The sequence below is a fragment of the Salvia hispanica genome, chromosome 1, assembly GCF_029641045.1.
Source record: "Salvia hispanica isolate PSC_SH4W2 chromosome 1, Shi_PSC_v1, whole genome shotgun sequence".
NCBI classification, from domain to species: domain Eukaryota; kingdom Viridiplantae; phylum Streptophyta; class Magnoliopsida; order Lamiales; family Lamiaceae; genus Salvia; species Salvia hispanica.
Window position 1 is genome coordinate 27745187 of NC_142692.1, and position 13763 is coordinate 27758949.

The window sequence follows — 13763 nt, forward strand, 5'->3', positions numbered from 1 at the left end:
TTTTCATTGTATTTGATGAAACTTACAATACGAGTTGATAGTGTTTCATCATCTCTAAATTTCAAAGAATGTCAAGTGTGGAAGTAATTTATTGCTAAATTAAGTGTTGAAACTATATTGCACGTGACTCTAAAGGTTGGCACCTAAATTGCAAATAATCTTAAAATAAATAGTGCGTTGATGTAAAAATGAGTGTAGGTTTGAGGAGCGCTGACAATTAATAATATTAATCCTTGTTTTAATAGAAGGCTGTCAATGGTTAAAGAAAGCAAATAGTAGTATAGTACTATGGTTTACTTTTAGTAAACCAATGATTAAATAATTATGAATAAGTACTGCCTCCATTGCCTTCTATTGTACTCGCATCCCAATAGCCAGAATCCTATGTTTGATGTATCCTGTCTTAAAAAATCGATTGGTGCTAAAAAAAAGGATTGATGTGCATTACCACTCTATAATGTAACTACTTTCAAAGCTGAAAAAACAATTATAACTGTTTTGAAATCATATGAATGAACTCTGTGTCAACATTTGATATATATAAAATTTATTTACACGGTAATTATGGAGGTTGACACTTCCCTGAAGAATTTGCAAAGGAAGTAGATTAAATAAATTTATTTAATCCTTTTAAAGGAAAATTTTAAAAAAAGATTAATAAATAACAAAAATATGAATGTGGATGTGGTGCAGGCAGGAGATGGGGTATAATCCCCTATAATAAATTATTTACTCAAAGTCAATATGTCCATCTGCTCTTCGTCTTTTCACGCCAAATATTGGATAATATAATTAATACTATCACAATATATATCAAGAATAAGCTTTAAATTAAGGTGGTGAATGGTATACAGAAATGGTTGGTATTATGATGATTATTATTGGGGAATGGCATAACTATATATGGAAATAGAACGAATGAAATATTGTAATGCAATTGAAATAGAATTATTAATAATGAGTAGTATTACTTAACAATTTTTATATTATAAAAGTATTACTATCATGTAACAAATTCTTAACATTCTTATGATTTTAATAATAAAATAACATTGTTTGGTTATTATTAATTATTTTTGAACATTTTATATATAGTACGAAAAAACTATTTAATTAGAAAATAAACATGTATGGATTACCTTAATTATAAAAATTATGTATACATTTAAATGGATTGCTTACAGATTGCTTTTATAAATAAAATACACACGCGATAAAAATTTAATCATCGAAATTATATATTCATAGTACTCCTATGAGTTAATAAAATTACATCTGCAGTAGTAGTAATATTTATACAGAGATTTATGATAGCATATTACAACAAAACTTTTGGAGGAAGAAAGAGAATAGATCAAATTAAACTCATTATTATATAAAGACAAAACACGCTACGAATATTTACATTGTTTGTAGGGACAACCGTCAATCTTGGAGGCAGATCATGACACTGACATCCTCCACGTTCTCTGACATGATTATTTGTCGGTAATGATAAATTTATTTTAAATAAATGAAAATTTCTAAAGTATCCACAAATTAGCGTATGTCGATAATTGATCGGTGTTTTTAAATTTCAATTTTAAATAACCTCATTTACACCAAGACTTCTTTCCATCTATGTCTCATGCATGCTTCGTTTTCACCCCAATCCAACGTTTTAGCCTCTACCTTGTCCTTCATCGTCGACGTTTTAGTTAATCTACTTAAACCAAGTATTTTTATTTTTGGATTTTTTTTTACCACGTAACACTACAAATGATACATGTCTCATTATCTATTAATAGTATTTTAACTATTTGTTCTCATTCGGTAATATATATTGCCCCAAATTCTTGTTTTTAGAGAAGTGGATAAATTTAAATACGGAAAGGAACCAAGTGTCTGTAATATTTTTGATAACGCCAATTTGTAAATATGGGTAAATAATGCATGAAGAATATAGTTGTAGCATTTAATTTAATTTTCCATAAGGTTCGCATGAGTAATGCATTTAAGTTTGAAAGGGTCAGAACGTTCTGATTGGTGACCCAGCTTTGGCTGGCGTATTAAATGAATAATAAAATAATTTATATTTACTCACAAAGCTAGTTATAATTATAAATGAAAAATGATTTTTGGTGTGCAGAATAAATTGACAGCGAAGCTTGTATTTATAATGGTATACCCATCACTCCGTTGATATATCTCCTTCCCCACGCACACACACACACACACACACACACCTCCTTCTCCCCGTCAACGTTCCCAAATCATGGAAGACGAGATCGAAAACGAAAACCCTAACGCCGTCGACGACATCGACAGCTGCTGCTCCACTCCCTACGTCAGCGCTCCTTCTAGCCCCGGCCGCGGCGCTCCTCTCTCCGGATTCTACTACAGCGCTCCCGCCAGCCCCATGCACTTCGTCCTCTCCACCACCGCTCTCAAATCCTACCCCTCCGCTGCTGCCGCCGCTGCTGATTCCAGCTGCTTCGACTTCGATTTCTCCGCCACGCTCCCCTCCACCGCCGCCGCCTCGCCGGAGCACATGACCTCCGCCGACGAGCTCTTCTTCAACGGCCAGATCCGCCCGATGAAGCTCTCCACGCACCTCCAGCGCCCTCAGATCCTCGATCCGCTCATCGAATCGGACGACGCCTTCGACGACGACCAGATTTTCCCCCGCGGCCGGGATCTGAAGCTCCGCACCGGATCCCTGCGCCGCCGCACCAGATCCATGTCGCCAATGCGGAGCCAAACGACGCCGTTCGATTCCGCCAGATCCGACGCCGACGACGACAAATCCGGCGAAATCCGCGCAATCGCCGCCGAGGAGAAAGGAGCGCCGTGCGCGTCGAGGTCGTCGTCGGCGGGGAGGAGCTCGAAGCGGTGGATTTTCCTGAAAGAGTTTCTGTACAGGAGCAAGAGCGAAGGGCGAAACGAAGGCCACAAGTTTTGGGGATCTCTGTCGTTTTCGCCGGTGAACAAGGAGAAGAAAATGGCGCCGTTGGCGAGCAATGCGAAGGCGAAGGAGGTGAAAAAGAAGGCGGCGAACAGAAATGAAGGAGGTAAGAGGAGGTTGATCTCGCCGTCGGCGCATTACGCGGAGAAGAGAGCGCAGGCGGAGGAGATGAAGAAGAAGACGTTCCTTCCGTACAGGCAGGGGCTGCTGGGGTGTTTGGGGTTCAGCTCGAAGAGCTATGGCGCCATGAATGGGTTTGCCAGAGCTTTCACTACTGTTTCTTCTAGGTAACAAGCTGAGTCAGTTGTTTCCAGTCTAACATATACAGTACATTTCACGCCATGGAGTAGCGATTGCGATACAAGATCTTGGTTGAAAATTATTTGTGATTATATATTTAGCACTTTATATAGTGTTTATATGTTATAGAGAGACTACTCCATAATTTTTCTCTTGTTTTTCAATGTTTTGTAACTTGTAATCAGCAATCGTTCATCCCTGCTGTGGACGAATAAATCAATGGCGATGGAAACAGTCCATATTTTGTTGTCTTCACCTACCCCATCTATAATTGTCACATGGGACGTAATTACATACTCCAAATCATACATAATTTACATCAACATCAATAATTCAGACTCAGTTTTTCATATTACGTTACTATTAATGCTCGTGACTAATCTTATCTTTTATTCGGTTATGTATTTCTCAAAAGCTTGGCTAGACAATATCTTGGTCTACCTTTTTAATGTCAAATTATATTGTACTCCATCAATCTCATCTTCACATTTATGACTAATTGAACTATAGATAGATTCTACCTGATCTCATATTATACTTATCTCACTATTGTTATCTTATTTAACAAAAGTCAGAGTAATGATAAAATGCAAACTCATTTATCATACAAACTCCAAACTTTTTAATACAACGTCAATACAATGTTAACACAATATAAAATATCAAGATTTTGATGTCAACAAAATGTCAATACAATATCACAATGTCACCCGGTGTCAACAGTTGACACTGTGTTTACATTTTTTGTTGCGGTTATTTTGTATATGCTGACCTTTTTTAACGGTTCAGTTCATAGTTTGAAATTTGTACAATATTTAGAGTTTACATTTGATCACATTTCAAGTCATCTATATCTAAAATAAATCATAGAGGTTAAAAATATCTAACATGTGCATGTGCTTTTAGTTTTTTGACACATGGATATAGGTGCTTTTTAGTGATTTAGAGCATTCCCAATGGAGGTGGCGAATTCTCGGCGATAAATCGCCGGTTATCGCCGAATTATCGCCGGCCATTGTGGCGAAGTCGGCGATAATTCGGCGATAATGTTGCCGTTGCTTCGCCGAGTGGCGTTCTAACGCCGGATTATCGCCGAGCGATCGCCGGCCACTGTGGCGACGCTCGGCGATAATCGGCGATAATTAAAATTTTTTTTTTTTTTTTTTGAACCCAACGGCTATTTTACATTCCACCCCTATAAATATTTCCTCCACTTCCTCCATTCATCACCCACAATCTTCATTCTCTCCATTTTCAATCTCTTCTCCCAATCTTCAATTTTCATCAAAATTATGAGCTTTTGGAAGAAAAGTTCCCGATCGGGTAAGGATAAGGGTAAGGGGAAAGAGTCGAGTTCACAAATTCCCAACACGGATGAAGCAAACGAGCAGTGGATGCAGTCGTTGTTGGCGATGGGTTCTCCTCCCGGCCAACTTCCATACGGGGGTCCGTCTCCTTTGCAGACTCCTCCGGCGCGGAGACTTTCTCCGTACTTCAACTCTGCCGGCAGAATGCCCTTTCCAGCCGACGATGTGTATCGGCCCCAGTTCGACACCCCCGGATCAACCCCAGGCGACCAAGAATCTCAGGCCGCGACACTGAGCGCGGAGGACTTCGAGGTGGAAGAAACGCCCACCGAGCCGCCTTCTAGGAGCGGGAGGGGGAAGGCGCCGGCGTCGTCGGCTGCGACTGATACGGGTTCCGATGAGAGGCCGAAGCGGGTAAGGACTACTTACACTCTGCAAGAGTCCGAGCTGATAGCCGACTGCTGGGCGGACACGTCACAGGACGCGGAGCGCAGCAACTACCAGACTGAGATCATATTCTGGGAGCGGATTGCCGCGAAGTACAGGAGCCACAAGACTGCCTCAATGAAGGACCATGGCAGCGAGGCGATCCGTCGGCATTGGGAGCGCCTCATGAGGGACTGCGGGCACTTCAACGGTATTTATTCTAACTTGATGACTCACATGACGAGTGGCCAGAACGAGCACATGGTCCGAGATGAGGCCATCCGGATGTATAGTAGCCAGTACTTGTCGACGAAGGGCTTCAAGTATTGGAACATCTACGATAAGCTGAAGGATCTCCCCAAATTCCGGACGGGAATGCACGACGCGCTGCACGGGAAATCGGTGCGCTCGCGACTTAGCGTTTCGGAGAGCGAGGGGAGCGCGGCCCACATCGACTTGAGTGGGGATGGTCCGCACGAGCGCCCGGAGGGAGTGAAGAAGGCGAAGGGGAGGCGGAAGGGGAAGGGCGCAACGTCGGAAGTCGCGTCGGAATCCGTCATCGACTTAGAAAAAGCCACTTATTCGAGCAATGTCGCCAATCTGACCCAGATGTACACGCTGTACTTCACCGGCGGCGGGACCCCTGAAGAAAAGGCGGCCCTCTGGAAATGCATCCAACACCTGCAGAGTACGCTGGGGCTCGATCCCGACGCCCCTCCGGCCCCTCCGTCTTAGATTTTTTTTTTTTAAATCTTTGTTTATTTGCGTTTTTTATTTGTAGTTTTTTTTTTCTCGTTGTATTATATTTTCCAATGATTAATACAACGATGAATTGTTCATTATTAGTCTATTTATTAAATACATTTGTAGGGAAAATTAAATAATATAAAAAATAATGATGTAAAAATGAAATGTTGAGTTAGGGAGAAATAAGGGAGAAATAAGGGAGAAACCAATGTAGCACTTGGCTAAAAACTGGGGATAAATTTTGGTGCTGATGTGGCGCTGATGTGGCAGGAGTTAGGGAGAAATAAGGGAGTTTTTAGGGAACTCCATTGGGAGTGCTCTTAGTTGCATTTCCGGTTCTATTAAAAGTGGCAAATTTAAAGGATCTTATAATTCTTACTACTTTACGGGAGTAAATCAATCAATTGTAGAACACATTGAGCAATAAATCAATCAATTTTAGAACAACACATTGAGCAACACGTTATTTCCAAGATAATTAGACACATCACATATGCGTGTGTCGCTTGGTTGAGGTCATTGAAAAGGAGTAGTAAAACTTCACCCGTCACATACATAGGATTTTCCTATAATAGAGGGTGAGGATTTTATAAATCATTTTTAAGAAATATACATCTAATTGAATTTTACCTCACTTTCCATCCATTAATTTCACATCCTTTTTTGAGTAAAATCACTAAAAAAAAAATCTGATTAATTAGATCAATTATTTATGTAAATCTTTTAATACTCTATTATTCACTTACATGATAATGTCAGATCTAAAGTTCTAAACAAGTATAGAAATTCATGGACTTTTTCAAAATAAAAAAAATATAAAACAAACTAATTCGTGTTGTCTGGAAAAAAAAATTACATATATCTTAAGTTTTCTAGAACACATTAGAGTATTCAGGATGCTTAATTTATATTTCTGATAGATTACTGATGATACAAATAACGCACTTTACATATCAATATTTACATGTATTTTCATACATGTAAAATTGTATATATAACTGTTATTTACATCTTTTAGTATCAATTTTGATTAGTCCATATTAACATTATTAATTTATTTTATTTTTATTCTAATGTTTTAAAATATCGATGTTATTAATTTTATAAATTACATAAAATTTAATTTTTATTTGTTCATTTTTTATAACTTAAAATAAATTAATAAAACATTAAATTAAAATTTAATTTTTAGATAATTTGTACTCCCTTCGTCCCAGTTTTCCATTTTGGTCCGTCCCACATAATTTGTCTCATTTCACTTTTACCATTTTTGGTAATGGACCTCAGAGCATCTGCAACGCGGGCTCGGTCTCGTCTCGACGAGACGAGCCAGCATCGAGACAGCGTTGCGAGGCTCGTCTCGTCTCGACGAGACGAGACATCTCGTCACGCGACGCGACCCGGCGAGGCCGGCCTCGAGCTGGCGAGACGACGCGCGCGCCCACGTGGCGCGCGCTGGAGCATTGCGTGACGCCCACTCGCCGGCCCGCGAGTGGGCGTCGTAATCATGACGTAATAATTTTTTTTATATAAATTCGAAAAATTCGAATTTAATTAAAAAAAAAATTTCAAACGGTCAAATGACCGTTGGGAACAAAACGATCGAATTTTTAAATTTTTTTTTTTTTTTTAATTCTTCTATAAATATACTCCATACTCCATTCACCATTTTACACACAAACACTACTCCAGCGGCGGCGGCAGCGGCTCCAGCAGGCGGCGCTTCGGCGGGTTCGACTTGAACTCGTTCGACGATTCGGCGAGCATGTACAACTGTTTGGGTACTCCCGGTTCGTCGCCGGGCACCCAAGGCTCGACCACCCCGCCGGCGTACCAAACACCACATTTTGATGTGGATGCATACTATCGTCCCTCCCCCCCAGAGGTACGGGCAATCGCCGGGATTATCCCAAATTCCGGAGAATTTTTTGGCGCCTGAACGCAGTTTGCCCGACTGGCCAATTGGTGGAGGCTCCGGCTCCGGCACGGGCGCCAGCGGGATCAACCTCAGGCTCGGTGCCAATGCCGAGGAGGAAGATGAGGAAGAGGAGGAAGCGGAGGCAAAGGCTGTGGGAGACGGCAGCCGTCATCCATACAGCCAAGCCGAGATGTTGGCTCTGTACGACGCTTGGATCAGCGTCTCGTACGATCCTGTCGTCGGGAATCAACAAACCCACAAGTGTTTTTGGCTAAAAGTCACCGAAGTTTACAACGCACGAAGGTCGACGAATACCGTTCCCCGCAACGTGAAGATGCTCCGCAGTCATTGGGACCGATGCGACAGAGATGTCAAAAAATTTTGCGTGATATACAGGGGAGAAGAGACGAATTATCAGAGCGGAGCCAGTGGAGCCGACATTCTGAGAGCGGCGTTGCGGGTCTTTAAAGACGACGTCGGCAAAGATTTCAAGCTTGTCGATGTTTGGTCGCAAGTCCACCACCTTGAAAGGTGGGTTGGCGGTGTCGAGTCGGGCTCGAAACGCACGAAGCGCACGGCGCGTGGCCACTACTCGTCTAGTGATGGCGGCGAAGGCAACACCTCACGTGAGGGCACGCCAACCGATGATGCAGGGGGGTCTTCTTCCGGTGTACAACGTCGGCCGCAAGGCGGCGAAGGCGGCTAAAGCCAGGGGGAGAGCGAGAGCGAGAGGGATGGGCCGCGGCGGACCAAGCCAGGCGGGCGAGGGCTCGGGCTCGGGCTCCGGCACGGGCACGGGCTCGCACACCCTAATGTCCATGTACCTAGTCGCCACGATGGCAGACCTTTCAAAAATGAATCCTGGCCAAGTTGCAGCCCATATGGCCGGAATTGAGTATATGAGAGCTCAACTTGGTATAGGTGCACCGCCGACTTCGGGGGATGATGATTCGCCGGCGGAGTAGTTTTTTAGTTTCATTTAGAGTATTTTAATTATGTAATTTTTTTTTATTTTTTAGGATTTTAAATTATGTATTTTTTTTTATTTTTTAGGATTTTAAATTATGTATTTTTTTTTAAATTTTTAGGCTTTTAAATTGTAATATTTATTTTATTTTGATGAAGTTGTTTTTATTAAAATTGAATTTGTTGGAATTAAAAATAAAAAATGAAATTGAATGAATAGTTAAGAGATGGTTAAGAGATGGAGGGATGCAGGTGCTGTCTCTTAGTTAAGAGATGAGCTGAAAAGTACAGTGGGGCCCATGAATAGTGAAGAGATGAGACAGATAAGAGACAGCGTTGCGGATGGCCTCATATTCCACTAACTCATTCATACTCACATTTTATTATAAAACTAATATATAAAGGTAGGACCCACATTCCACTAACTTTTTCAACCCACTTTTCATTACAATTCTTAAAACCCGTGCCCGATCAAAGTGACCCGAATTATCCGAGACGAGGGAGTAGTATGTAAATATATATTTTAAGGTATTGAAATGAAAACTGAATATATAAATTAAAACAAATAAATCGTATACTCAATGAGAACAATGCTCGCTGAAGATATGTAATTAACGTAACATTAATATCTCTTTATAAAGTTAAACTCGTCATGAGTGTCATATACAATGGAATTACTTGAGTCCCGTGAGGGGCAAATACCCCTAAATTTTTTTTCATATATATTCGTGAATGATGTGCACATAAAGCATGTAGCATGCCTAATAAAGTCGTAAGCAATACACTATACATTTCATAAATATATGTAAAAATAGATTAATTTCGGTAATTGCAAGTTTGATAGAATCATAAAAGTGAAAATAATTTAGTTGTAGAATATTTGGTGAGTGAATTATTTTGGTCTTTGGAAGTACACTCACATGCGTCTAGGACGACTCTAAACTATATTAATTGATAGGCCAACTGTGTTTCCCAATAAAGTCATGGACCTACAATTTATGTAATCGGAGAATAGTAATTTACACACTATAGTAAAGCGAAATTCACCTCAATAAACTACTCACAATGGACAAAAAGAGCTGAACAAATGCATGCAGTAATATCTAATTGTCTAGTTTATTTTATAAAGCTATGCCACTATTCACAAACACACAGTATCATGCTAGTCGTATTCCTTTAAACACCACCACCACCACCACCACCACCACCACCACCACCACTACTACTACTACTACTACTACTACTAATATTTTGAGAGTTTAGTAATCATCCTCGAGTGTGCTTACATTACTTGCAGCCCCGAGTTGCTTATGTCGGCATTTGTGGCTTTTTGCAAAAGACTATACACAAGGCTTCTACTCGCTTCACGGACCTCTCTGGGTATCGGGTGCCCATTGCTCAAACCACTATCTTGTCCATTGCCTTCACCCTTTGTTATATTCGTTCCAATCTGACATTGTCGTGGCTCTTAGCTCATCCTTCGAAGATTCTCCTACTTTCCTCGAGAGAGTAGGCAACACGAATGTAGAATCTGTCGTTGGAGAGTTGAATTTCGTCGAAAGATGTGTGGGTGCTTTTGGCATGTTGGACATATGGGAGATGTAGTCATCTTGGAGTGTCTATGGGTGCCAATTGTCACTGGAAACGTGGGGACATCCGACTTGTTGGCATACCATTGCTACCATTGGTCGTCGTCGATGGACCTAGTGCAAGAATTAAGAGTAAAAATTAAGGGTAAGAGAGATCTTTTAAGTGCGAAAAAAAGTTATTGGTTGAATGTAGTATTTGTAGATGATAACAGATTTTTGGAAATAAATAATATTAGTAAAAAGATAAAATAGTGGATAGAACAGAACAAACATTGTATGTATGTATATAAGTATGTTATGTATGTAAAATGCATTTGATTTTGCATATTAAGAAATGAATTAAACACAATTGTCTTTTCACGGGCCTTAGCCTACTGAAGTTGTAATGAGCAATCACATGGTATTGATGGTAATCTGTCCATTTTTTGTAGACCTAATTGTATTTTAATTATTGCTAAATGCTAATAGACATCCACCACTTTCGTAAGCATTTTTGTTTTTGTCCCATTAGCCTTTTGCTACACAAGTGTGTGTTTAGAAAAACAGATAGAGAGGGTTGAGGAGATATATCACATTAATATGTGAAGAACAGGGATATGAGGAATATTAAATATGAAAAAGAAAGCTAATTTTCGATCAAGACATATTGTCTCTTGGATAATAATCACATAAACAAGTTGTTTTCTGAGATGTTGCCATTTGCAAAGAAAATGAAATGATACACGTTAGTCTTTTCTAAAGGTGGTATAATTCTAAATACATACTCCAATAGATTCAAATATATATGAGATGTTTGTCTTTAGAAATTAAATAAGCACAATATTATATACTTTATCTTATGCAAATGACCCAAAATATAAGTAGTGCCTTTTATTCGATCCAAAGCCCACTTAAGGCTTGAGAAGTTTTTTTTTGGATGAATGATGGTACATATATATTTTGTTATGATGTGGTGTTCGAGATGGATAGCCACACAATTTTACAAGCTTTTAGGATGATGATTGATTGTAACATTTCAACCCCCACAAACTTGCAATTATCACTATGCAACAAATAGAGTGTTATGATTCTGTTTTTGTATGACGAGACAGGGTAAGAGATGCAATAACTTTGTCCATTACCATACCTTCTGCAAGTCCTTTATAAATTTGAGACCACTCCTAGTCTTCCGCATATATACATAACTCTCTCCACCTTTTCTATTCAACTTATCCGCACATCTCATTTGGCATTTTTTTCATAATAAGCAAAATGCTTAAACCATTTCAACTACATGCTCAAATAAAATAAGAAAACAAGAAACTTAACAACTCACAATTCACAAACCCTTGCTAGCAATATACTCCATATAAAAATAAACTGACAACCAAAAGAAGCCATAAAGGGTTCTCCAATATCAAACCAAGACCACAAGCAAGGTTCCACTACAGAAACCCCAACACCAACCTGAGCTACAACGATATTTGAGAGCAAAAAAGTGGACGCAATATATTTTAGTACTATAAGCAATAGTTGATGACTTACATGGATAGTTCTCTCAAATATTAGGACGTACATTGTTCATGAAACGGATATAATTTGCGGTTTAATAGTAGTATTACAATAATTCTATAAATATTAGCTGTATTTTGTTCTTGAAAAAAGTAGTTCACGCAGAGAAGTTATACTACCTAAATTCAAATGAAGATGATTCATTTCTTGAATAACACGGGATTTTATGTAGTGTTGTTTTATATAGTACTTTCTCCGTCCCTGAAAATTTGTCACTTATTTTCATTTTCATTTGTCCCTAAAAATTTGTTACATTTCTCTTTTACCATTTTTGGTAGTGGATCGATCTCATATTCCCCTAACTCATTACCACTCACATTTTATTATAAAACTAATATATAAAATAGGACTCACATGACATTAACTTTTTCAACTCATTTTCTATTACATTTCTTAAAATCCGTGTCGGATCAAATGATGAAAAATTATAAGGGACGAAGGGAGTAGTATTATATTTTGGAGAGAATAAAGTAGATAGTAGTACTTGACAAACTCATAGTTTAGGCTTGTTTTATGGGTGATTAGAGAGTGCTTTTGATGATTTAAGGTGTTTAATATAGGTTTTTCACGACATATACACTAATTAGGTGAGTTAATGGGTTTGTCGTAGTTTTGTGATGAAAACAGGTTGAAACGAGCCGAAGCTGAATTTTGAGGAGGATTTCAGAAGGAAAACCCGACCGGGTGTTTTCCATTTCCCGGAAAACCCGGTCGGGTGTTTTGTCGCAGCTTTGCGGGCTTTAGGAGAAAAACCCAGTCGGGTGTTTCTCTACTTATGGATCACTCGGCCGGGTGTTTTGAATACTTCCTCATTTAATCCTGATTTTCACTCCGAGTATAAAAGGGTTCTCACTTATTTTCGTAACCTAACTTTCCCCACTGCAAAATTGAGAGAGAAATCGAGAGATTCAAGAGGATTGAAGGCAATGAGGCTTCCATCTTCAAGAGATTGAAGAAGAAGATTCTCCCCAACATCAAGTCTACCTTAGGGAGTTCTATTTTCCATTTCTACTATGTTTTCTTTTGTTGTTCTTGTATTTTCTTTTGTTTTAGCTTCCACTGTGAGTAGCTAAGTCTTTATTAGGGATATTGGTAAAGTTTGTATGGAATCCATGGGTTAAACCTTGATTTATGCTTATCTATCTCTTTTGTGGTGGTTTTGTTGGTTATTGAGTTTTTTCATTGTCTAATTACTTAGCTACCAATTGGATATGTCTTGTTCTAATTATTGTCATTGAGAGCTGCTTGATTAGATTGTTAAATAATTAACAACTCCGTGCGTTTTATGTTATCGAGAGATGCATAGCTAGAGAGAGGGCTTGGGTCCGTAGGTTTTAGGAGTCGGTCTTGAAGTGTAGGGAGGAGACTCCGACATTAGAGGCCGATCAACGCGTTAGATGCACCCGAGAGGGGGTCTAACCAATTAACCCGACTTTCCTAGCCACACATGAGACCCAATAGATAGCATGATCCCTAGATGAACACCCGTGATCCATACCAACGGATCCATATCCCTACCTTCCCAATTTGTGTGAAAACTACCTTTTATTTGCTTTACTTTCCTAATTTGCTCTTATTTGCTTACTTGTTCTTGTTCTTAGCTCGTAGTTTAAGAAAAACCAAAACCCCCTTTTATTAGTCTAGATAGTGTTCAAAGTTGGATCGTAGTACTCAAGCCGGCACTTAGTCTTCGAGGATCGATAATTTCAACTTGCCACGTGCTACATACCCCATACACTTGTGGATGACATATTGATTGCAAATTTAGTATAAGTCAGTACTTAGTAGTGGAGTAGTGTTTTTTTCTTTTTATAAATGAGTCATTTTTATTGGGGTGGAAAAAATATATATAAATAGGTCATCTTCATTGGTATAGATACTATACCATGCATATTTGTATTTCATTATATTATGCGCGGTCCGGATCACCTAATGCATTCCCTAATCCATTTCCTACGCCACCCCTCACATACATATTATATTATAGTGGGGTCCACTCTCATGTATGTGAGGGG

General features: G+C 39.3%; 1 protein-coding gene across 1 annotated transcript; it reads left to right on the forward strand.

The window, feature by feature from the left end:
- The first annotated feature begins 2159 nt into the window (after positions 1–2159).
- On the forward strand, positions 2160–3499 carry LOC148933536 (uncharacterized). The gene has a single exon (XM_089067596.1). It carries the CDS (start codon positions 2255–2257, stop codon positions 3233–3235), a length of 981 nt encoding a protein of 326 aa, XP_088923722.1. The 5' UTR covers positions 2160–2254; the 3' UTR covers positions 3236–3499.
- Positions 3500–13763: the final 10264 nt, after the last annotated feature.